Source organism: Anticarsia gemmatalis, chromosome Z, assembly GCF_050436995.1.
Source record: "Anticarsia gemmatalis isolate Benzon Research Colony breed Stoneville strain chromosome Z, ilAntGemm2 primary, whole genome shotgun sequence".
In the NCBI taxonomy this organism is placed as follows: Eukaryota; Metazoa; Arthropoda; class Insecta; order Lepidoptera; family Erebidae; genus Anticarsia; species Anticarsia gemmatalis.
In genome coordinates, this window is record NC_134776.1 from 3,294,057 (window position 1) to 3,321,812 (window position 27,756).

Sequence of the window (27,756 nt, forward strand, 5' to 3'; positions counted from 1 at the left end):
ATAATTGTTACTTATTAAAGCCCTTTCTTGCGACACTCATCTTCATTGATGCCACTTCCTCATCTTGTATGCCTTAATTCGTCTACTCTCACGATATCCTTTGTCAGGTCTCATAAAGATGTTTAAAAATACATTTGTAAATGCAGTTATTTTCACAGCAAACGAGTTTATATTGTACCAGCTGTGTTTTTAAAGAACTAGTTCTTAGTGACGTGAACTCTAGGGAAGACTGACACTAAAATACGCCACTTGCTACGATCCCTACAAACATCTTTTGTCTTGTTCACATACGTATGTATATCTTGTCAAACAGGACTGCCGGTTACATAAAAAAAAATACTGATTGCACTTTATAAAATCTATAGAATTTTAAACAAAAATTTAAATAATAAACTATTTATAGATTTTTTAAAGTGCATTTAGTATTTTTTTGCAAGTTGCGAACAATCTTACAATCTTTCGCATTTATAATCGCAGTAAGAAAGTGGAATTTAAATTTAATAAGGTACCAACTACTTTCTTCCGATAATAATAAAGTAGTTGAAAATCTCTTGAACGTCGAAGGCCGCGAACTTTTCAATCAAGTCCGCTACAAGATTGTTAAAACTAAGATATTGTTTACGATACTTGATAGTTTCATAAGCGCACTTGCACTCAGCGGTGAGTAAACGATCAGTGCGGTACTCTACATCACTATCACTATAAAAGTGTAGAACAATGTTTGATTTAATTAGCCCACTTTCTCCTTGCTACGGAATAAAAGGTGAATAAAAATGTCGCTCCTTTTAGGTCCTTTGTAGTTGAAGCAATTGCATTTAAGCTAAAAGCGCAGGCCTTCGAGATGCTTTTAAAAATACTTATATTATTAAAGTCAGAAAATGTATTAATAATAACTTTGTCCCGCTTATTTTACTTGTAAACTAACACTATTGAAAACAAAAATAATAACGAGACTTTAAAAAAATAATATTTCACTCCGTTTCCTACATCGACGCATTGGAACATACAACAGAGTAAACATTACTAAATCTTTTGAAAACGCAGTGTTCTCTGAAAAAATACTACCCTTTCAAAATATTACGCTTTGATACCGGCTTTCAACCCGGCAGCACGTATTCTGCTTTAATTAACAAAACTAAAAATCCATTTGGAGTGCGTCCGTTCAATAATTCATATCAACAGTCCAAACTTCGGCGCTGGACCCCTTCGCCCGTCGGATTAAAATCCAGACCCTATGTATTAGGGTCCTCCCCCTTTACATAAGACCTAGTATAACTATCCACATACAACGTATGCGTAATGGTGCATCCACATCAGACTTGTTTTTTGTAAAACAAAGTTTTGTAGAGACATCCGATAGCAGGATGTTATTTGTTGTTCGTGCCTTCATTAGTGGATAGACGAAACGGTTTTTGTTGTAAACTAGTTTGAGCCGATATTTGTTACCGGGTTTAAGTAACATTGTCTAGCCTTTGATATAGTTACATATGGTTATAATAGATAACAATGTTACGGAATACTTTTGAGTGGGGAATTAAAAGATTTCAACTTGATAAAAAGTTTTTACATTTTCATTGCCTTCAGATTTTTCGGAAAATTTATCGTGAAATTCACTAGTCACTACATAACTCAGTGATTTGTCTTGTAATGACACTGATTTTCTGCAATTTTCTGGAATTCGAAGTTTTTTTATGGACAATGAGTATCGTAGATGTTATTCCAAGACTTTTTCTATGACCATATCTACAAAATTTCAGTGCAATCCATTTAATAGTTTTATGTGATGTCGGAACATAAAAGCAGGCAGACAAAAACGTAGCCACATTGATACAAACAGAATAAAGACTAAAATTTGAATACTAGTCACCCAATACGCAGATTATTCTAGAACATTTAAGTACGATGTGTATGCACCACAATGCAAGCTCGCCACCCCAACCCTTCTGATGTTATTATGTTGGTGATTCGATACATTCTATCTGTACCTAGATGTGATGCGAATAATATTGATTACTACTCCCCCCGAACTGTCTGCGATGAATGTTTCAAGCCCCGACATTTGCGTGCTTTAAAATACTACCTAGATGGAGTTTTCAACCGACCTTTGCGTGATTTTAAAGTACTAATTGGATACTTCTCTTGAATATTTTAGAGTGTACTAGATGTCTTTACTTGAATAATGAAACGGTGATCCGTTTGTGGTGACTCTATTCTTATTTTTAGTTTAAAATGCCTAAGATACGCTACATAAAATTGTAGATTGTTTGAAGGTGATGTTGTTTAGATATTTATTATCACGTGTTGTTGCGGTGATGAAATACGTAACTGGTCATCAGTTCGAAAGATGATGAAAATTTTCTTACATTTGTGAAGTCTTGTTCTTTGTTCTAAATAGACAAATATACCGGTGGTAGCTTGGGAATAGAGATCCACGTGGTTGGACTGTTAGGCTGTTCTCCGAGTATGGGTGTCTTCTAAACTATTCTTAAGAATTGTTGTGAGAAGTATTTGTGTCGAAGAAAATAAAAATTGTTTTAAAAAAATTACACTTTAAAACTTCATCTAAAACATTTTTAAGTTAATTTGGTTACTTTTTTGACTATCTATAATATGTGCTTTAACAAATGCTCTAGAGCAAAACTAGTGTGTTATTTCCGTAACTTCTATAAACAGATGTCTAAATCACAAATGCAAACTACTGACACGACCGGGATTTGAACTCCGTACACGCGCTCAGTTTTCAACAACGTTAACCATTCATGTGTAAAACCTAGGGTCCCGGCGGAGGTCTGGCTTTGACACCGTCTGGATAGTCCTGATTACAGGCCTCGGGTGAATGCCACATTTAGACAACAGCTAGACTATTAGTTTGTGTGTTTAAAATTAAAATTTGATCGGTATTAGCATCACGCTTTCAGAAAACATGCAATTGAGTTTCTCTTGATATGGTATGGCATACGAAGTTAATCATATAAATTCTTTTTCTTTTTGAAAAGACAACTCCCGGAACTAAGAATTACTCGTGTCGCGAGGACTTTAACAAATATACAAACAACGGACACAAAGAACAACTACACCCGTAGCAATTATTTGTGGATCGCACACGGAGATAGTCACGGACAAAAAACTACTATCGCGACCGGGATTCGAACTCAGTAAACCCGTTCAGTTATGCGTAGGATGCCTGTGGAGGTCATCATTTGACACCGTCTGGATAGTCCTGATTACAGGGCCCGGGTGAACGCTACATTCAGATGAGATATGAACTTCTGAGTTTGGGTTTTAAAATGAAAGTTCTCATTGGTATTTGCGTCACGTTTTTTTTTAGAAAACCAGGTTAAATTACTAATTTTGTTTTCAAGCCTTGTTCTTTAGCAACTGAGTATCTTTTAATATGGTATGATATAGGAAATTAAACAGAAATCCCGAAAAACCAACTACTGTCACGATCGGGATCCAAACTCAGTACCCCTGTTTAGTTTTACGTAGGGTCCCTGCGAGGTCTGCATTTGACACCGTCTGGATAGTCCTGATTACAGGGCCCGAGTGAACGCAGCATTCAGATGAGATATAGACTTCTGAGTTTGGGTTTTAAATTGAAAGTTTTAATTGATATTTGCTTCACGTCTAAAAACATGATAGTTAAATTTATTATTGTCGTATTTTCATACTTATATAAAAAAAAAAAACATTTAGAGGTGGATAAATTGTTATTGCCATGTTTTCATGAATTGGAAAGTGACTTAGTTATAACGCATAAAACTTTGGTAGTACGAAGAGATCTAGGCATAACGACATGTAGAAATTCAAATTAATCATTGTATCGCCGTATTTTTTTTACCAAAGTAAAGAAGAAAAATTGTATATTCAGGATTTTTTATATTCTACAACGAAGTCATCATTCCTCATCATCGACACTTTAGGTTCAGGTAGTTTCAAAAGAGATTGGTGATGAAACATGAAAACACTCAATTTAAAATTTCACTAAATTTCAGTAACAAGAATCAATACTGACGTACTCAAACTAATGCGTACGTTTATCAGTAGTTTTACGGTACAAGATCTTCTCAGTGGAATGAGATTACCGTTTGTGAGTGCGTGAGTTGTTTAGGGATATTTATTTCGGACTAATGATCCGCCCATACGACTGCCCGGTTTGTGAAAATTTTCTTGACTAATTAAATATTAAAAAAAATATGTGCTTTAACATTTTTTCTTAATGTATACGAATATTTATGAATTTTGCTTATGACTTTCCGCATAAAGGCTAATTGAACATTAAATAAATACACATCAAATATTGTAGATTGTTCAGTCGTTCTTCAGTTTTTAAACTAACACAACTTTGTTTCACTAAATATACAGAGTGAAAAGCGAAATGGCGGAGGGAAACTACTTTAAATTATTAAAAAGATCTAAGAGCGAAATGGCGGAGTGAAACTACTTTAAAATATTGAAAAGAAATAAGTTCAGGGAAAAGAAACATACTTTAAGTAAAAATCATATTTTCGATAAATATCAACGTGTCTGGTAGCGAAGTAATCACATCTAAAAAAATCTCAAATAACATACCGTAGAACGGGGTGACTTTAGGAAAATTTGGGGTTAATTTGATAATAGAAATAAGTTAATAGCTCGCACAAAAAGTTAGTGACGAGTTCAGTTGTCCGGTTCTCGGTAGTAAATATCACTGTGAATAAAATTGTAGCATTTTAAATAGTATAATTGACCGTAAACATGTCCATTTCTTTACATTTTAAAGTAACCCCTGCATTCAAAAGTAACCCCGTTCTACCGTACCCAAAATCACGCCTTCTTCCTATAGGAGTATTCAGAGACAAAAGAACGTCACTTGGTACTATTCTCACAAACTTCCTTTACTTCATTCACATCCATGGATCCTGTCATACAGGACCGCAGCTTACAGTACTACGTACTGACCCTTTTGCCAGAAATCACCGGTATGATCTGTATAATGTCTTTGAGTCCAAATAGACCTGACATAAATACAATTTCTAGATTCAAGATTTGAGGTGTCAAATTCACTAAATAACTTTCGTTAACACGTGTCTGTTCGTCCGTATGTTTAATTTTCTTAACAATGAATATTGTGTGTTGACTTTATGAACATGACAATATGGAATTCATTCACACTAACACACACTAAAGACTGGTAAAGTTTGTTCCTTGTTTGATCACAGATTTATTGACTGCAATATGTATACATGTAAGTAATAGGGTAGGCGATTACCAAAATAACAATTAAAAAAAAACTACATAATAGTTAAGTATGCAGCCCGATATTATGAAGTCACACTTTTCGTGTTTTCGCAACCAAATAAGTGTTTAAAATATTGTAGTCCGGTCAAATTAGACCAAAAAATCAGTAAACCCACGACAAATTCAGGGGAAGCTGAAAATTCTTAAAATTGTTTAAATTATAATTATAAACATTGTCTTAAAAGTCCCAACCGATCCCATGTAAGGAAAAATTTTTAACGGGGTAATAAGGTCCAAAAAATGAGTTTTTCGCGATTTTCTTGAAAACGGTAAGTTTTATCGCAAAATTACCCCAGACATAATTTGTAGATCAGGGAATTTCCTATAAAAAAGGTATCAATATTTTTTTCCCTAAAAGCCACCGCTTCTGAGATATAACGATGCAAAAAATTGCGAGCGTCATAATACACTCATACACTACTTCAACTTGCTTTAGCAATTATAATATTAAAAGAAGTTGAAATCGATGACATCATGGATGCTGATTTAATAATTAATATCGAAAATATAGTAGATAAAATTTTTTCATACAATGATATTGAAAATGATGAAATATCTGGAGCTTTACTTAATAAACTGAATCAAAAACTTAAGGATTATGAGGAACGAGGACCAACAGCGAAACTTTGGATTCAATATTTTTATATGGTTTCAATTCTTAAAGAGTTTTTAAGAGCTGAACGTATGGGGGATTGGAAAGCTCATTTAAACTGCGTCAAAGAAATGCTTCCTTACTTTCACGCGACTGGACATTTTCCGTATGCTAAGTCTGCACACCTATACTTGCAGGATATGCTACAATTAGAGAATTTCATAGATCCTGAAGTCTATAAAAAATTTTCAGAAGGATTCTTCACTGTGAGACGTTCAGACAAATTAAGCTGTGGCACTTCAACGGACATGGTAATTGAGCAGTCTATGATGAAAGCTATGAAGACAGATGGAGGTATTGCTCGAGGAAGAAGCACAAAACAGAGTGTCATAAGTAAATGGGTTTATAGTATGCATGCAATGAATACAGTTTGTGAAAAATTAGAAGATCTGGCTAATGTTAGGATGGATACGACCGAGCAGCATGTTGATGCAAGTGATTCACGAGTAAAAAAAGATGCTAAAGACTTACGAAAACTTTTGGAATGGTTCTCAATACATAATCCTTTTCCAGAGGTTTTGCATCGTTATATCTCAGAAGCGGTGGCTTTTAGGGAAAAAAATATTGATACCTTTTTTATAGGAAATTCCCTGATCTACAAATTATGTCTGGGGTAATTTTGCGATAAAACTTACCGTTTTCAAGAAAATCGCGAAAAACTCATTTTTTGGACCTTATTACCCCGTTAAAAATTTTTCCTTACATGGGATCGGTTGGGACTTTTAAGACAATGTTTATAATTATAATTTAAACAATTTTAAGAATTTTCAGCTTCCCCTGAATTTGTCGTGGGTCAAATGTCTAAATTGACCGGAGTATTGTTTCTGCATACAATAATTTGATTTCGTCAGTATAAACAAAATATATTGACATAAAATAAGCATTTCAGTAGCATGATTCTCTACAGTCAGTACTATAAAGTATCGAATGTTTGACATTTAAAATGTACTGCCAAAATAGTTCCTACGGCGCCCGTTGAAGGCACTTGTCAGATTTTCATACAAAAGGAGATCATTTATTTTGGGCCGAAATGTATGGAGCCTGAATGGTCTCCTTTCTCGATATACAGTGACGGAGAATCGAGCTACAGATGTTAATTGTATCTGTACAAGTTTAAAATATCTTTTTAAACTAGTCAATTTTACAATAATAATATCTTTGATACACCTTGGAAAAAGTTCAATAGCAAGCATGGCATAACGATTATCTCGACAGAAAGTCATACGATTGGTCTCCTATGAAGGTAATCTTATCTATGATCTATAGATAATTATTTTAAATAGTTATTTACTATCTATCCATAATTATTATGTCTTTAAAGTCCTCTGTGGCTTTAGGTTCTTTCATAATAAGATAAAATGAGTAACAATCTGAAATAAATCAATCTAAATACAAAAATAAAATCACGCCTTTTCTCATAGAGATAGGCAGTAAAGAACTAGTACCCGGCGGTTTTGTGTGACAATATGTATAGATGTGAACGACCAAGGGAAGTTTGCAGGGATCTCAATAAGTGGTGTTTTTTGATCATGCTAAATGAAGACAGAAATGAGTAGTAAAATGTGATTTTAGTAGATCACTCACTAACTAAAATAAATAATACTTCTCTAACATCTTTTAAAGTCATTTATATCTCCGTACAAATAACACCTTATTAGATTTTATAATAGTTCTCGTGGCATCTTTGCCCGTTACAGTGGCTTGTTAAGTGCTAAATGATTGATGGTAGCTAACTAACGTGGAAGGAAGTTGCGAAACACATTACTGTCTCTACCATCAAGGTAACGATACGAACTTATGAGTGCAACTGTTGGTGACGGTCATTACATTTCAGTGATTAATGAAGGATACTAATATATTGAAAAGGAGATAGAAATATTTTTCGAATAGTAAATTTATGAGACTTGTCAAACGTACGTTATTATATTCGTTCAAACTACACAATATATTAAAATCTATATTAATATAAATAACTATGAATGTGGAAAAAACTAACTTTACGCATATAAAACCATTTCACTAATAAATATCCTGTCTTTCGTATTAAGTTCGAAATCATATAACCGAGAAGTCTTAAAGAAAAATATATATTTTTTGTAACAATGTTCTTACTATACGAGATTATCAATACTCCTTGACAATTTCGGGGAGAGCACTTCATTCGATTATACAATATACACCCCTATATAAAAATTATTGGCAATGTAGGTAAATTAAATTAAACTTTAGAGCATTCAAATTGAACAGTGAACAACATTAAACATTGTAAGTCCCTACTCTAGGTGCTGTAGTTTGCTCAAAAGTTTTACTTTACGTAGAATATTGCACTTAATTTTAATAGTGCTCCACTTAGTGCACTTATATTGTCTGTCACGTGCATTATTACTAAGTCTCTGTGGCTTTTTGTCTCGGCGAAATATTCACAAAACCCATCTGATGTTCGCTGACAGGGCTACTTATATTTTGAGTCCACTCTCAACATAACGCTTGTTGGGATATGCACTACAAGATAAGGTGGAAAAAAAGTTATCCTTTTAAATATAGTTTTCGGTTCTTATACTAGCGGTATTATACTAGTTTAACTTCAAAAAATCACCTCAGTGAGATAGGTTAAAAGTTAATTTATTCTTATTCTTTCTTTGGATTTAATGATTATCGCATTAGCTTTGTTTTTTCGCCACTGCACGCCGCGTTGACATTTAAAATGTACTGTCAAATTTGTTCTTACGGAGCCCGACAGAGGCGTTAAACTGATTTCGGGTAAACTTTCTTGATAGCTATAGTCATATGTACCTATATTAAAATTTCTTTTGCTTTATCTACTTTTAAATATCTCGTCAAACTACGACAGACGACAATAATGTTCCTACATTGCGAATACCATTTTGACTTACAACCATATTAATCCCAACTTTTCGATTTTCATTTCTCGATGTATAAAACTACATACATACTATTTGTTCCGTTTGTATCCGGGAATAAATACGAATATTTCAAAAGTATTTTCAAAAGCGTATCCCAGTGCTCGCATGATGCAATACATATTTGTATTTCATACATCCCTTTGACGATGGAAATTACATTCGACTGCGGATTTTAATCAAAATACTTTTAAAATAAAATAATTGAAACTGTGTTTACGTAACGCAGTCGGCTTGTATTGACCAAACTCTGCACTGTAAAATATTTTTAATCGTTTCCGTGGAAAGCAATTTTTACTGCGATAGGTTTTGAGTGTACCTGAACGATTGAACCGTTTTAGAAACTGTAAATAGAAATTCGTTTCTAACGGAGCTGAGAGTGGTTCAACTTCCATTATTTTAAGGACTAACTAATGACTTACAAATAATTTGAAATAGAAGAGTAAGATATGATATGCTTAGGGCGTCATTAATTACAAACGTTGATTTGAAAATTATATGAGATAAGTAAAATATATTATACTCTATAAAACATATTTTTGAAGAACTTACTATAACTGCTTATGCAATTTTAAAGATGCGTAGTTTTAAAGATTTAAGCGTACATAGGAACAGACACGGGCAAGCGACTTATAAATACACTATGTAGTGGTGAGCTACGACGTTTATTTGAACTAAATAAGTTCTACAAAATTCTAAGACGTTTTTTATACTTCTTTACTAAACATAGCCAGTTGCGCTCACCGGTCGGTAAACGATCTGTGGGTTAAACAACCCTTGGCGCGGTCATTCCATAGATGGGTGATCGCATAGTGGTATTTGAGCTGGGCGTCTCCGAGCTTCGGAGGGCACGTAAAACGTCGGTCCCGGCACTTGTCTACTAAGATAACAGTCGTTAAGCCATGTCAAAGGCCTCTCGGGCGGCTTGAACAACTTTGACACTAGGTTGACCACTAACCATACGACAAACAACAAACAACAACTAAACAGTTTATTCTTTTCGCAGGTTTTCTGACGTTCATAAACGCGTACGACGTGAAGTTCACGACACGTATCCAGAACGTGTTCATGTTCACCAAGATAGCAGCTCTGGTCATCATCATCATGGGCGGCATCGTGTGGATGTGCCAAGGTATGTAGTACTTTATTTAATTTTTGTCTGCATAAATAATATTACGTGTCCTGATTGATTGACTGACTGATTTCATCCTTAAGGAAGTAAAATGGGGGATGAATGTTCGTATGGGAGATTATCATTCTTTATTTTTCGTCTGTATATATAAAATGACTTATCATGACTGATTAATTCCAACCTTGAGGGAGTAAAATAGGGGATGAAAGTTTGTATGGAATTACATCATGGAGCTAAAAAAGTGATCCCACATATGTATTTAGGTTTATGATCACAAATAACTAAGTACGTGTTACACTGATTTCGGAAAATCATCTCGTAAGGGGTTTTACCTAGGGGTCGGTTTAATACGATATGAATGTTAAAATAGGATTACATTCATTTTCGAAGTTAGAAATGTGAAACTTTGTTAACAGATCAAAAAATTGTCCCTAACGGGTTAAAATATAGGACGCATATCCACTTTTATTTCTCCTTACTTATACGCGAGCGAAGCTGCGCTGATCTCCCAGTTATTAAATATTGTATTAGGCATTTGTCTCTCATCTCACCTGATGAAATGTTATTATGAAGACGAGGATGTGACATGCCAATCTAAGAGATACATACCGGTTTATCTGCATTTGGAAGATCCGACATAGTATTTGTCTGGGAAATCACTTATCATACTTATTTTTAAAAGACTAGCTATTTGACTTGCGAGAACCCTATTTAGACTACAGTTTAAAAGTATGTGTTATCCTATCCCCTGTATTATTGGGATGTTAAAACTGTATTACTTATTGAGTTTTAGAAAAATAGTCCATTAAAATGTTAAATTTTTTCTTGGTTTTACTTTGCGTTTTTCAGAGGAAGCATTGATTTTTTGGTGTGGGGTGGGGGTCTGTGGAAGCTTCAATTTGTGGGGTCGCCACCCTGGCTCCCCGGCGCAGACCCCATTTCCAAAATGGCGGCCGGCAACCTTTAATGTAACTTTTCGATGAACTAAAATCATTTTCGTCCGATTTTTTTTTTAATAATTGACAATAAGTCACACACATTCGCATTTCTAATGACCGCATTAAAATAGCTTCCGTATCGTAGTTATTTTCAATCAAAGGGAATAAACCTTACAGACTTGTGCGTCAACTGGCCATGCCGCCTTACTTCTAAAGCATATTCTACGAAATATTTATTAATACCCGTCAAATAAGGACGAATCGGACGTCATAACATGCTATTTATAAGAAGAAATATATTGGCCAATTAAATAAGGCTTGTATTAGTCTCAAACATTCGTTATAATACGTCACGGGTGGGTGCTTCCGATCAGTGGCGAAGGGTCATTTTTTACAAAAGGTAAGCCGGAGCTATAAGTCATTGCCTAGGTATAGTACCTACCTACATATTATGTCCATCGTAATGTCCATCGTAAGAATGCCGACGTAAAAGTAGCGTATTACTGCATAATAACAATATGAGAGTATTATCTATATTCGACTACAGTAGGTATCTTATTTCTCTCTCTACAGACTAATAATACATAGGTACTTACCATGTGCTACCTAATCATGCTTGTTTTGTATTAAGTTACTCTGTCTTCAGTAGTAACACGTAGGTAACACAACAGCACATATTTAAGATAACGTATATCGAACGATTGATGATTGTCTCGCACTGGTTGTTTAATAACTTATTATACAAGCAATTTAGAATGTATTCATCAACAATAAAATATCAAACACATTATGGATAAACGCAACGCAAGAACACTTTTATTGTTATGAGTTTAACCTATAAATCTGACAAAATGAAAATTTACTCTAATAGAAACATGCAAAACAATTACTGTTTAATGTACTGATACATTCACAATTATGCACAAACACAATTATTAAGGAATAATGTTGTGATAAACACAAATATTCTAATTTGTTATAGAGCGCGCGAAAGATGTAAACAGTAAACAAACATAACCTAATGTCAAACTGGATAAAAACGTATACTAATGCAGGATGCTTAGCTTATATTTTCCATCTCGCTCTTGCACGCGGCTCGCACCGCGACAGAAACATGCGTAAGATCATGTGTCCGCCGCGGCGCGAGCGCTGTAGCGCGAGGCAACCCGCTCTTCCTCCGGCTTGCTCGCCACTATGCAGCGCGGTGCGAAGCGCGATCCAAAAGGTCGTAAGCGACATCGCCGCCATAGTTTTTATTGTACGCGATTCTCGATCAGCGCCTCCGGCTTATTTCATTATTATTACCTCACGTTGCGTTTTAAGCGAAGCGTAATTTTTAAAGTGTAGGCGTTTTCGTACTGTTTCGATTAGATTAATGATTCTAGTTAAAGATTTCGGTTTAAATATTGGTGATTATTAATAAATTGTGTTTTATTTGGCAATCGTAAACAATTAATTTAACACTAATATTAAATCTGTCCAGAAAGGGAAGCCGATAGGAATCGAGTTGTATGGAGCCTTCGCCACTGCTTCCGATAACAATACTGTGTACAAATAATGTTCTATACTTGTCGCACCTCATTACCGCTAACGACGCTGACGTAGGGATTTCTAGAAACGAATCTCTATAAAAATTCTAGCAACACGTATTTATAAAAATAAGTAGAAATTAATGATATCGAAGTCGTTGGTCGATGTCTCGTTTGAAAAGAGGACGATTACCTGGTAAGTTAATGAGCACGCGAGTGTGGGATTTATACTGTTTCCACGCGTCAGATGTTTTCAATTTAAACTTTAAGTTTTGCTACCTTTAAAATCTTTCTGGGTTCGAACTGAAACGAACTAGTTTTACTTCATAACGAATACCGTGTTGGTAAAAAGTTGCTATTAAAATACTCAGTATGCTATGCCTCTCGTTTGAGATAGATTTCTTATTTACAATAATTATTTAGTAGTAATATACTTTTTAGAGTATAATATATTTGTTTTCTCTAAATAGTCCGCTCTAAGAATACTCCAAAAGCGGGCGTAGAGTGCGTGAGAGGGATCCTAAGTAATTTCTTCAGAAATTGGTTCAGGATGATTAGAGAATAAACATACTAAAAATCCCCGCCTCTAGGGGGGCGCCGGAGTGGGGGGAGGGGTTTAAAGTTACCATTTTCTAGTTTTTCACAAATATTTTTAAAACGGTTCGTCCTAGAGAAAAAGTGTCTTCTACATAATGAAAGATGATAAAATTGTCTACAACTTTTGTTATACACACTTTATCAAAATTCTCAACAGTTTTCGAGCATCACGCTCCGAAATCGTTAAAATGAATGTTTTTCAGATCACGAGTGAGTGTCATAAATGCGAAACTTTGCTTTCGCTTAACTTCGGAAGTACATGACCTATAGACTTGAAATTTTGGATTTTAATTACGTGGTTATTGCTTACTAGATAACTAAATTTTCAGCGTTCCGGTCTTATCCAGAGGTAATATATCGCCGCGGAAAAATATATCGCCGTATTTTCAGACCCATATTAGAGAACCTCTGGATAAGATCAGAACGCTGAAAATTTAGTTAACCAATAAGCTATAATCACATAATTAAAATCTAAAATTTCAAGTCTATAGGTCATTTACTTCCGAAGTTAAGCGAAAGCAAAGTTTCGCATTTATGACACTCACTCGTGATCTGAAAAACATTCATTTTAACGATTTCGGAGCGTGATGCTCGAAAACTGTTGAGAATTTTGATAAAGTGTGTATAACAAAAGTTGTAGACAATTTTATCATCTTTCATTATGTAGAAGACACTTTTTCTCTACAACGAACCGTTTTAAAAATATTAGTGAAAAACTGAAAAATGGGAACTTTAAACCCCTCCCCCCACTCCGGCGCCCCTCCTAGAGGCGGAGATTTTTAGTATGTTTATTCTCTAAGCATCCAGAACCAATTCCTGAAGAAATTACTTAGGATCCCTCTCACGCACTCTACACTTGCTTTTTTGAGCGGACTGAAACGATAATACAAATTGGTTTCACAACATTATTGGTTGTAAGTTTATTAGATGAATCTTTTATTAACCGACTGTCACTCCGATGAATACTATCTATTTAAAAACTTTAATAAAGTTAAGATTAAAATGGTTTCAAGTTCGAACTGTTCGAAGATACTTCTTCATTATAAAGCGTCAGTGTAAAGTAAAATGGAGTTCGTTGCAATTAATTGTTTCTCAAACAACACTGTAAGCGCAGGCTACTGTCGCATTCAATATTCAGATACGCCTATCTGGGGGCACGGAAGTGCCCCCGCAAGTCGAGCAAAAAAAAAGCGGCACGGCCGTAACATCCTTTTCTCGAAGCAATTCGGGCTATTTTTGACACCCCTATAACTTCGTTGTGGATAAAACAAGAAGCCTGGATTTTCAGCAACTAATCAGTCATTGTATAAACACGGTATATTAAAAATTTCAGTCAATTTGAACCAGTAGTTTAAGAATGACAACTTGTTAAAATTTTGAATTTTGTCACTCACTGATTCACTGATCATCAAAAGTCTAAGGTACTTCTAGCAGACTTAGAAGCTTAAAATTTAGAATACAAATAGGGTTTAGTGTTTTAATCATGGGAAAATTTTAATATTTTCTAATTTCGGTCCAGTTTTCTAAATACACTAACTGCAACAATAACTTTGTAATCCCATATAAATGTATAAGATTACAAGGTTACATTTGCAGTTAATGAATTATTATTACTGTAGAAAATAAAATAAATAGGTGTAAATAGGTACCTACTATATGAGGCATAACGGGAGGGGTATAGGGTGGGTAAGGGTGTGTAGCCCATGAAACTGAACAACATTCCCATAGGAAAATATGTTGAATTATGAAAAAAAAACGTATTTCCATACAAATTGGACTTATGTTCGCTCTACAAAAAGAAGTGAGATGCCATTAAAAACATTCTATAAAAACCTCAAGTCTCGCCGTAAAAAGTTGTGAGATCTATATAATACCAAGTCGATTAATCTATATAGTCTCTACTTAAAGGACCTTCTGTCTTAAGTTATTACGTATGTTATTATCATGCCAATTTAAAAAAAAATACCTTTAAAACAAATAGATCGACTTGGTCATCGCAAGAAAACACAAATTCGCCATTAACATTTCAGGAGCATTAACTAATCAAATCATGCGATGGCCAGGTCGGTCTATTTGTTTTAAAGGTATTTTTTTTTAAATTGGCATGATAATAACATACGTAATAACTTAAGACAGAAGGTCCTTTAAGTAGAGACTATATAGATTAATCGACTTGGTATTATATAGATCTCACAACTTTTTACGGCGAGACTTGAGGTTTTTATAGAATGTTTTTAATGGCATCATGTTCTCTGCTAGTGCAAGTTTAATTGAAATGTTTTGTACCGCGAAACTGTTTTTGTTTGAAATAAGACTCGGGTTTGTTCAGGAAATTATGTGGAGAGAGTTGAGTACAATGATCACTTTAATGTTGTAACTAGCATGAATGCCATTTTTCCTGGATGTATTTTTTTTAACTGCACGTTTGGCGCGTTGGTTGACTTGGTCACCTCCCCGCAGTAATCGTAGCTCCGCGTGTGGCTGTCTTGAATCCCATCCGGGACAAATATTTGTGTAACGAGCACCAGATTTTGTTCTCAGCCTGGTTAAATCTAATATATAAAATTCTCGCGTCACAGTTTTCGTTGTCATACTCCTCCGAAACGGCTTGACCGATTCTCATGAAATTTTGTGAGCCTATTGAGTAGGTCTGAGAATCGGCCTACATCTATTTTTCATACCCCTAGGTGACACTTTTTTTATTTAGGTATATGGCATAACAACGTTTGCCGGGTCAGCTAGTTTACTATACAAATATGTATTTAGAAGTATATCATCATATGGTTACAACAGTAAAAGCTCTGCTCAGTTTGGAATCAGTTTACCGTGTGTGAGTTATCCCACAATATTTTATTTTATTTTAATCACTATTGTTCAAGTCAAGTGAAGTTGAGACTAAAAACTCAGCATTGTAAAATGTTTCCTAATATAACGCGTCTGCAATAACTCTTACTCATAGCAAGCTGGCCGTTGCAACTCCGCTCGCGTCCAAACTTCCACCCCTATGCTTGATTCCCAGTCGTCAATATCGATCGGGTAACTGTGAGTGCGTAATGAACAGATAGACTTTCATATTTAAAATACTAATGGGACTTTAGAGTTTAGAATCCGATGTGACCAACGGTCTAACACCTAGTTTTATGTTATTTAATTGAGTTTTGACTACTCAAGTACCAGTCAGTTATACGATGTAAAACACCAAGCAACTTAAACTACAATAGTTTTATTCAAAAATCATCTGTTTAATCCATATTTTCGACCACCCTACTTCAAAGATTCCCCTCTCAAAAAGTATAGCTGGCCTTAACCTTACCCTACTTATCGCTAACCCCTAAGACAAGGGTTAATCCATAGTTTAACCCACTGACACAGTGAGTCGGCCGACTTGGCACCCCTTCAAGAAAACCAACTTTTATATTACGTATGCAGACTCCCCGTCTGAGTATTTCTCACACCGAATTCAACAGTTGATTTTGTGTTTTTTTTCTCTTCTGTACACGCTGGAAAGTGTTGATCTGTTGCTGTGTGACATCACTAAATGAATACTATAAGAATAAAGTCTCCCGCCGTTTTTTTATGTGATAAACTCAATAGCTCCAAAGTATACAGAGAACTTTACAATTCAAGTTATACAATGTATACTGCACTAAAGGTATATTATCTGAAACACAATAAAGTTTGTCAAAGATTTGAAAATAGTGTTAGCGCCGCGATCCCACTTCGAGTTCGAGCGATACGTCTGTCTGGTCCACTAGTGAATAAATAATAATTTTATTTCGTCTTCCAACTTTACTCCCTATTTAAAAAGTGTTATGGAAAATGACTATTGCATAAATAATTTTCCTAGTATACATTTTCCTTAAGAAACGAGGAAAAAGCGACAAGTTTTTGCAATGCATAGAAAAATATATTTTATACATAAAGTACATTTTTTAAAACACCTTGCCCGTTCATGCAGTTTTACGATTTTTTATTGGACTTTGTTTATACATAAAGGATTTTTTTAAACACGTGGTGCGTTTAATCAATTACTCAAGTCTTTATTGGGATTAAACTATAAATATAACTAAACACTATTCTAAGTATATGATTCACTTAGGAAGATGAGTGGTCGATTTTGTATTCTAGACTAAAATCCTAAATAAGCTGACACGAGTAGGAAAATTCCGCTTGCGGTTTTAGTTCAGTTAGGAGTCGATTCAAAGAATCGCTTTGAATTAGTATCTACTTATATTCCTAGTTTATATGTATCTTTAAATGTTTGTTACCTAGTACCCAGTATTAGAAATTAATGGAAACATCTTTACGAGTACATGCCGAGTTTTAATTCTGGTCACAATACCTTAAATGTCAAGCCAAACAAGATAAAAAATCCTCTATACTAATATTTTCAATGCAAAAATTTGGATATTTGAATGTTTGTATGGATAATATAAATAATAAATTAAACCCGTTAATGTCCCACTGCTGGTCGAGGGTTTCCTACCGTAATAAGGAAGGGGTTAGACCTTGAGTCCACCACGCTGGCCAAGTGCGGGTTGGGGACTTTATTTTATAGGTAATATAAATGTTACTTAATACCGCGAAAAACGACTAAACAGATTTTGATTTGATTTGATAATTATGCTTTTACCCCGAAAAATCTTATGACGCGGGTGACGTCGCGGGTACAAACGAATGCTTTATATGATGAAAGTAATAAGTTTAAGTAAACTTGCTTTCCAAAGGCTTCCTCTATACGGAAATTGTTCTCAATATTGCATTTTACGAAACTGAAAACTACAAGTATTTTCTCGAACATGAATATCGATTTTATGAAATTTTCCAAACAGATAACATATTGTGCTTTTAATATCTACATAGTTCAAGTAATATTAAATTGTTTCATATTATTATTTCATTTAACCCATCGCTTAAAAGATGTTTAGCATTGTAGTATTATTACATACATACATAATACCACGCCATTTTACTCGAAGATGTAGGCAGAGGTGTATGAAAATATACATCGGCGTTTCGAAATTAACAATGTAAGTTCCATGTAATAGGGGACGTTCCTATTACCATATACCGGTCACGCTACCTATCTCCAAACTAGAGTTAAGAAAATACCAATAGTACTTAGCCCGACCCGGGAATCAAAACCTCATGATCAGCTGTTAACTACAAGCAGATTTCAACAATATTTTATAAAAAAAAACTTGAACGCGTGAAGTTCAAGTTTTGTTTTTCACTCAAAACGTTTTTCAAATGATAACCTTTCCTTATCGTATCGTGAGAGGACATTCACAAGAGGTGCTCATAGCACTCACCGTTTAGTAAACAATCAATAAAACCGGCTAGTCTACGAAAAGATAGGCTACTTAGTCGTATTTGACAAGTGTCTGCGACTCGCAGTCTGCTTTACTTTGAAATTCGTGGTAGCAACGTCTAGGTTTTTTTTACTTTGGAAAATGTCGGTCTGGGTACCAGTTGCTATCAATTAAAATTTTGCGCAATTAAAATTTTGATATGAAGCAAATATTTCCTAGGGCCGTTCTCTAGTCCGCCTATTCCTAAGAGGGCGTGATTTCACGAGTGTATAATGTAGAATTTAGGAATTAAGAAGAAGAAATTAGGTGGTTTCAATAGTATAATTTTTTTTTTGTTTCGACGAGCTTAGTTTAAGAATTTATGGTACAAATGGAAAAAATATATTCTTGTTAAAAAGTCTATCTATTGAAGGAGAGGGCTATATAACATCCCACAATGACTAATAAAAGTGGAGATACAACAAAAATGTCTTAAAAACGGGAAAACTTAAATCCACGCGGGTGAAGTCGCGGACGGCCGCTATGTTATAAAACTTACACTCGCACTGTAAATGTAGCCCGAAAGATTAAATCTCTTTGAAACTTGAAAGTGAATATACGATCGTGTATCACTACATCTATACGACGCAGCCGATGTCCTACAAGATCTGATTAATAAACCTATCTTTGAATTCAGAGCGCTACAGACACACAACTCAAACAAGACTAAACGAATCAAAAACTTGTTTCTTACACGATTAGGTACTAAAGTGAGAGTCGCTCAAGTTGAAGCTTAGAACTGAGTTTAATTGCTAACTTAATTGCCAACAAGGCATGACGTTTATTGCACTCTCAAGTACTGAAACACTCGGCTCAAATACCAATAAGTACTAATCACTGAACGTCGTCAAAGAGCTAAGTACTATCTGTTGACCGGTAAGTGAAAGTAGCAATAAGAAACTCAACTTGAGACGTTTTTTTAGTGTCATTATTAATTTGTTAATACACGAACGCACAACATTTTTATTAAGTCACTGTTGGCTGTTCAAATTTACACGATAACGGCTTAGCAATCATTACAAAGTCGACGCGTTAAGAATATGAGTTTGATTTTTATATTTTCTCGCAAGTTACAATAATCTTAGTGCCAAATCAAATCATACGAAGCCCTTTCACATCACCTAACAACTGCTTTAAGAAGTGACCTATAATGCTTTATAAAATACTAGCTGACCCGCGCAACTTCGCTTGCGTCACATAAGAGAAAATGGACCAAAATTTTCCCCGTTTTTGTTATATTTTTATTGCTACTCTGCTCCTATTGGTTCTAGCGTGATGATATATAGCCTTTAGCCTTCGTCAATAAATGGACTATCTAATACTGAAATAATTTTTCAAATCGGACCAGTAGTTCCTGAGATAAACGCGTTCAAACAAGCAAACTAACAAACAGTCAAACAAACAAACAAACAAGCAATCAAACAAACAAACTTTTCAGCTTTATAATATTAGTATAGATTAAAACATATTTCAGAAACCAATAAGTCTATCAATAAATGAAATGTCTAAAGATCGAAGTTCACGAACCGCTCCCCACCAGTGAGTTCAACTAGCTGTAAACGCTTCAGTAACTATCTAAAGACTACCTATCTCGTATATAAAAGGCCCGTTCTTATTGCAATATAAGATTCAATTTAAAATCCTGTCTGGACATGACACAAGTAAATGTAGCTGTAATTGAAAGTTTTATAGAGCTTCATAAAATTGACCACGGTCGCCGATATTAGCCGTGCAGTAGACGAAGCCGTATTGAATATTTTTGAAGTCGAAAATTGCTATCTATTTTTGTCATCCGCCACGTGGTTCTGATGTAAGACGCGATACGTGTGCGAGTGTCGGTGTTGCGCTTATTGCGATCGTACGTCCTAATTATATCTTTAGAAATCTCCTTATCATCTTTCTATCTACCATGTGAGTTTTCCTAAAGGCGCGTGTAGAAGTACATTAATAAACTCGTGCTTTCCAAAGTTTCCTTAGAGCGTTACCGTGCTCATAACCGAACTGCGGCTACTAATGAAAAAAATTCGGATATAAAACCATATAACTGTACTCTTGAGCCGAAATTAAAACCTCGTCATATTCGGCGATGCCAGTCGTATTTAAACTACAGCTTTGACTACTGAGCACACACAGTGTGTGTACATACAAACATTTACACAAACGGGTAGGTAAAAGGCTGTCAAAGCCAACCCATTGAATGTCCATTTTAATTATGAAACGAATGTTGCTGTCATCGACGCATAAATACAAATACGTCAACACAGACCGCTCTTTGTGAAACGAAATGTACCAATCATTTTCAATATTAACCGTGTTCAAATAGAGCCGATGCGTCTGGCCGCCACCCTAATAGTACACACCTACAGATAAATACACAACACATTACAAACGCCATGGTCAGACTGTATAAACCCCCCTGTTCATTCCACCCCTTGTCAAAGGAGACAGACTACCACCACACCACCGTACCTACCTACCTACCCCTAGGTTAGGATTCAATTATATTTTGTCTGGTTCATTGTTAAGGGGAAGCGGATTAGGCTGTCTCGCGAATATAATCACCCCTCGGCACACGACTTACCTGCTATTTGTTGTAGCTAAAGTCCATGATTTTCGCTTCGGGTACTCTGAGAAATTAATTTGTATGATGTAGAAATATAAATGATTTTAAGCCGTCCTTTGTAGTGCCACGTGTGGACGGCACATGTGAATTAATCATGCCATGTGGTCATCGTTTTTAGGGATACCTGCATAAGTGCAAAAGCGTGTAAAATTTAAAGGTATTTCGTGTGACGATAATATAATGTAACTCATTGGTAGACCGATGGTCTGTCAATTAAACATGAGATGCATAGGCTTTTAGTTCTAACTAGTGTCTAAATTAATGCAGCGCTAAAATAACGCAACACTGAAATATCCCTTTGGTATCGTCAACTTCAACAATGTTGTGCGGATATGCGCAAGCGACTTGTAAAGTGAACATCTTCACGTCTAACAAACACATTTATACAACAGCACTTCAACAAAATAAAATTATCATATATTATAATCTTCGGTTAACAAGATGACTCAGACGTTTTAAAATAGATGACAATGAGCTTCGCATTCTTTTAATTACGTTTTGTTAAGGATTCATGAACGTAATGAAGACTGTCGGCTCCATATTGCGTGCGACTCTGTTCAATGTAACATGTGTAATATGCGTATTATACACATAGTAATAATAGTTGTCGATACAGACGTATCACGTGACCGTCTGGCGAGCGGCTTTGGTAGCGCTGCACTCGCAATTATCTGCAATTTGTGAAAGGGGACCCCTGCCTGCCTATTAATTAGCCGACAGACAGACGTTTCGACAAATATACATATACAAACATATTCACGACAGGGGAGCTGTGATTGAAATCAAACGTGGCTTCATCTGACTAAATTGAGCTGCGCAATACATTATTATGAATTTTAAGGTGCATACACAATGCATCCTGTCTGTGTTCTTATGTGATGAAGAATATCAAAATTTTATTAAAATCATCAACATGTCGTTTTGTATCATTCTGAGAGTCGTTCGGTGACTTGACTTGTCTTGCGCGATTAAGCATAAGATATCTGAACATGCGGTCAGAGTTATTCACTCATTTGACTTGTGACATCAGCAAGAAGGAATACTCTAGAGTATAGCCGGAGCTTTTATCGTATTTCAATTTTGTGCATAAAGGGTGGTTAGTCAATCATTAATTCGGATGTAAAATCACCTTTAGTTGTTTGTGAAATTATTTGAGGGTAGAGTGTACGAGCGAGCGCCCCTCACCGCAGCCTGTCTGTGCGAGTAGTTTTATTTTCATTTGCGAACCACTGGCTTGTTTGATTTTGATATAACGAGATATATGTTGATGTTAATACCTGGCAGTCTACGGCAAATAAATAAAGTAGAATAAAACCACTTTTATGATTAATATTTTGTTTTGTTACATCAAAGAAGCTTTGTCCGCCAAGTATCTGGCGAGCTCGGGTTTATTCTTTGTGAACGAAGCAATAGTCGACCTCGCAAAAGTACAATACAGTAATAAAAATTAAATAATATTTATGATTTTTCGCGAGCGCAAAGACTTCGCAACCCATAAAGAACTCTCACCCTAGGCTATTTCACTTAGGTTTTTCTTTATCGATAAATATATTGCGTTTCAGAAACAGTTGTAAGTTACTAAAACTATTCCGTTGTACGACCACGTTGTTAAATGACTGCTTTATGATCCGTCACCTTCAACAAATGTAAAAATAAATACCAGAATTAAAGGTATTTTCACGATATTTCACCTCAATAGTTATGACAGTTATTTATATCTTCAGAAAGTCTGGAATTTTCTCTCATTGTTTCGAACACCTATCCAATGTCTGACATCTAATATGAGAAAAATAAAACTCGCTCTTTGTTTGATTCAGAATATTATATTCCATCAAATGTGGTTGGCCTTTAAATAGAAAATCAAAGGGTTTAGACTCACACATAATTAGATTTGTGAGCGAAATTAAAGTTAGAACATTTTCTCGGAACTTCGTCTAGACTCTTATCGTTCATTGACCTTAAGACAAACAAACACTTGGCTAATTCAAGCCTTTGTTGTGACTTACAAAATGGAATTGTATTTTTACAAAAACATACAACAAACAACGAGCGCCTTCTTTATAAATAAGTTCTATTGTTGAGTCTATTTTTAACAAAACATGTAAATTCTCTAAGTAGTCTTCAAGAAAAGTATGAAATGAAAGCATCTTAAGACTACTTATGTTTTTCTTGTACTGAAAGGTATTTACGTGGTTGCTTTTAATTTTTAAGGCTACTTTGAGTGCTTTGTAACAAGCGTTTTATAAAATAAAATACAAAATAATTTAAATATGAATGATTTTTTATTTTTCATGTTTCTTACTTAACGTCCTTTTGATTGCGAACTCGAGACAAAGACATTGGCTGGCCGTCATAATATTTCACATTTTGCAAAACTATGATAAGACATACGTGTCTAGTTAATTTCACGCCTCGTCCCCTTGAGTATAGTCCACTAATACAACAATGATATTTCTACGTACTACTATGATATTATAATGTCTGACGTAGGTGGTGTGGAGCATTTCGAGGACGGCTGGGCGGGCACCAAGACTTCAGTGAGCGACTGGTCCGTCGCCTTCTACTCGGGAATATTCTCCTACTCCGGATGGTAAGTATTCCTCTTATCACATAATTTTATTTATTAAACGACTTTACCCACTGTAACATGAACAAAGAAAACAGATACTAAGTAAACGCTTACAGTTACAGTCACTTAAAAGCTTTAGTATAAAGAGGTTTTAAAAATTCAATCGCTTTTTGACGATACATTCAGTATGAAATCTCGGGAATTCCTTAAACCAATTTGAACTTAATACGCAGTACACTTTGTTCCAAGCATGTAAGATAGCTTCATAATGCATCAAACGTGCATCTATAATAAACGCAATTTACTATATAACGTATCCTTTTATGAGCTACGAACGAGACACGTTCCCTTTAAAAGGGCTTAATTCAAAATTCTGTTGAGCGTACACAGGGATATTAAAACGTACAGCTTTGAAATACTTTTCCGAGTATTTTTTAAAAGGTAATTGTGTTTAAAGACTTGTTCCCGACGACTCCGTCGCTGCAGAGCTTATTTCCTCGACGAGAATACTATCGAAATAGAATTATGTGCTAGAACTATGTTCCACGGACGACGCTTCTTTCACCGAATCAAGCTTTAAAATGAACTCAAACTGCAGGTACAACTTAGTTACGCGACGATGCTTTTAAATAGATATCAAGGATACTGTTTTAAATGTTGCATTTACCATTATTTTATATTAAAGTACGATACTTTATATTTCAGTAGAATACGTATAAATATTTGTTTGCTCGTTGTATTCTTGAGCGCGGACAACCACAGCCGGATATGTTGAATGTAAGCACGGAATTTGCAAGGCATTATGTGCTTAATATGTTGTAGAGATGCATTGAGAAAGGATTTTCTGAAAGCCAAACGTTATTTCGAGTGAAGGAGGGTATTCACGTTAGTTTTCTATAGAAAGTAGTTTCTACAGAAATAAAAGATAGATTTTAATTTTAAAGTCTGTATAGAATACCTACCGTTACAATAAAGCAAGCCTTTGTGTTCAATAACAGCGCAGTTAATATCCGATGCCTTCAATATCAGTATGATATTTACTAGAGAGGCTCAAACAGATATTATCTGAAGATGAAACTAACATTAGCTGTTGATGTTCGATAGAAACTGTATAGCGCCAACAATAGACGTTAACAATTAGTTTGATAAGCATCGGCTTTACGCGGTCAATGCATAGATTAATTGTTTAGTGATATGAGCATTAGGCAGATTGACTTCGGTAAGATGATGAAAGTCAATATACCGCGATTCGTGCATTTGATACTTTAGTGCAGGCGGCTCATAAGGTTCATGACATTTTACCTGGCGTAGGTAATATTTTTTTCTTGTAAAATCAGTCTTCTCCAGTTATTTATAGTTCCATAACGATGTATTCAGTAGTCGTATGAAAAGCTTTCAAGCTTCAAGAAATTTAATAACCAATACCTTCGCGATGGAAATATGTACTGTATCGAATTTCAGAGTGAAAATGCATATTCCGGAAGATAGCATTGACGAATTCTTTATCGCAATTTTGTCGCAGAGTGCATATTCTGAGTGCGCTGTGCTCCGCGTGCCGTTCTCACTCACACAGTTTTGTCGACGCGATCATGGCGTGATTTTTCTCGACGCGCGACGTGATTGGCTCGATCGAGCAATATTCTTTACGTACAATGCCTCAAAATTGCGAGTTTCATATTAGTTTTTCATCGAGTAAAACTATCGAATAATACCGTATGTTAGCCATCAGAATTACATGATGAACTTGCACGTTTCAAATCAAACTACTCGTCCGAGTCAGTAATATAGAAATTCAACTTTGAACTAAAGTGCAAGTCGTAGAGAATAGGATTGTAGATTTCAGGTGAAGTTGGTCAGTGTTTAGAACTAATCTGCAACGGAACGGCAAACAATGAACGATGAGTGGTCCGTAGAGCATGCACTTTGGATGGTTCTAGTAGCTTAGAAACTTTGTTATATTCAGTTTTGCTTTTCAGACATAAAGATAAGTCTTGATTTATACCTGAATTTAACCTGTATGCTATCACGTGTCCATGTAACATACACAAATTTTCAAGTGTTATTACAAGGCTTAAGACACGAACTGCAATTCACATTTTAAATGGTATAAACCCAAGAAATATTATATCAAACAAAAAAGACTTGCAGCTTGCGACTGCAAAGGGTGGCGGCGCCGCGCTAACAATCCGTAGATTGCACAAAAATTGTATCAAGCTACGCCTGTCTACGGTATCGCTTTAACAGCGTGCCGTGAAATATAAATCTGCACCACACTTAGCAATGAAATCAAATCATACAGCCACGACGACGCCCCCACTTACCTTCCATCTTCCGTCACCGACGCGGCGAAGGTTTTTTAATTCTCTTTTTTAATATCTCAAGTCTGAATTTCCTAGTGTAAAATATATCTGAGCAAAAATTCTTCACTCGCATCTCGCTAAGTATGTGTCTCAGTTCTCGGTAATATTTCTCTAAGTCTGTGCATGTACAAGATACGTTATCCAATACAGACTGCAAATTAGAATTTCTTAGGAGAAATGCGCCTATAAAATTTCGGGTGTTGGAGCCGAAATTTAAAATTCGTGATTGCGAGACACTGCTATTTGAGCATGCACCTTTATCAGGAGATAATAATAATATTCACCGGCTATATAATTAGTTATATTGCCTTGTAAGGAGAAACACATAGTTTCGTAGCATAGGGGGCATTGCTACGAAACTATGTGTTCCATCCCACTAAAGCTTAGTGTGTATCGAAGCGAAATAATGTTCAAGGAGGTTGCACTCAAGGCTCTCCAGCTGAGGCATGCGGTGTTAGCCTGAGTGAGGCCTGAAGGTAGACAGACTGGCTGAGCTGTCAAGCTTTGTGTCTACTTTAAACAAAGCTAAGTGGTGTTGCGGTGTTGATTTTTATTTCGACTGCACTTTGTACATCGGAAAAACAGTGCCCTAAGTACCCTAATGGTTCTTGTCACTGTTCTCTTTTTTTAAACACGTTGTCCCCTGTTCGAATCCCTGTCGGAACCTTCCGTAAACAAAGTGTTTCAATCACCCATTAAGGGGTTTTCAACGTCACTTGTGATTTGCATTTGTTTATGCACGTGCAAAAGTCTTGCTTAGTTCCGGGGACATTGTTTATCAGTTCCTAATGGACAAAAGATTACCTTGGTAGCGGCTTAATATATTGAGTAGTATTAACAGCATTTTAATTATTAACTGCATAGTTTTTCGTACGTCGTATGTCGAAAATTATTAAATTTCCTGTGGCCTCTGTTTCATCAGCGCTAACTAAGCAACGGAAATCAAACGATTGACGGCTATTCCATACATCCCATCGCATACTCGCTCGTCACTGACGGGAAAGCACCACCATCCGTCCGAATATGCGAGTTACGTTGTATTCCACGCTCAGATGGTTCCTGCTATGTGCGATAGATGTTAGCATTTCCATTTAACATGTTGACGTGGTATTCGCTTTGTACAAGCTCTTAGCTAGCGTGGAAATGCCGAGTGCAGAAACAAAGATCTTTGAGTCTGACAAGGAGCTCATCGGTGTATTTCCAAACTTGAAATTCTGAATAGTGTTCGCTGGGCGTAAATTCTGAATATTACATTATGGTAGAGTAGGCTGGCCATGTTTCATATATGCCTCAACATACATTTTGAAAGACCAACATAAATGGATAGTACATAATTACAAGTTAAAATTCGCTCGCCGGTCGGTAAACGATCTGTGGGTTAAGGAAACTTTGGCGCGGTCATACCATAGACGGGTGACCGCATAGTGGTATTTGAACCAGACGTCTCCGTTCTTCGATGGGCACGTAAAAAGTCGGTTCCAGTTGTTGTTAATTAAGATAATAGTCTTTAAGACACGTCAAAGGCCTCTGGGCGACTTGAACAACTTTGACACTAGGTTGACCACTAGGTTGATACGATAAGAAGAAGAAGAAGAGGACCAATCACAACATACGTATACGGTCCAATTTGACGGTGGTTAGAGTTATATTTTATAGCTAAGAATATAGTTCAGGTTGTAAATGTCTAATGTTTGAATGAGGGGTGGCCAAAGTTATATGTTGGGGTAAATAATTTGAGGCGGCGTCTTTGTTTGAAAGTACGACGATTCTTGAAAATTATAAAGACTTGCTGCACCCAGACGCA

The 27,756-nt window shown here is 35.6% G+C and overlaps 1 protein-coding gene across 1 annotated transcript in view; it reads left to right on the forward strand.

Annotated features, from left to right (window-relative positions):
• Window positions 1-27,756, forward strand: part of gb (solute carrier family 7 member genderblind) — a 100,577-nt gene that overhangs the window by 30,044 nt on the left and 42,777 nt on the right. The window contains exons 4-5 of the mRNA XM_076134560.1: window positions 9,860-9,985; window positions 23,514-23,613. Of these exons, the coding sequence (XP_075990675.1) occupies window positions 9,860-9,985; window positions 23,514-23,613 (226 nt within the window). The remainder of the gene's footprint in view (window positions 1-9,859; window positions 9,986-23,513; window positions 23,614-27,756) is intronic.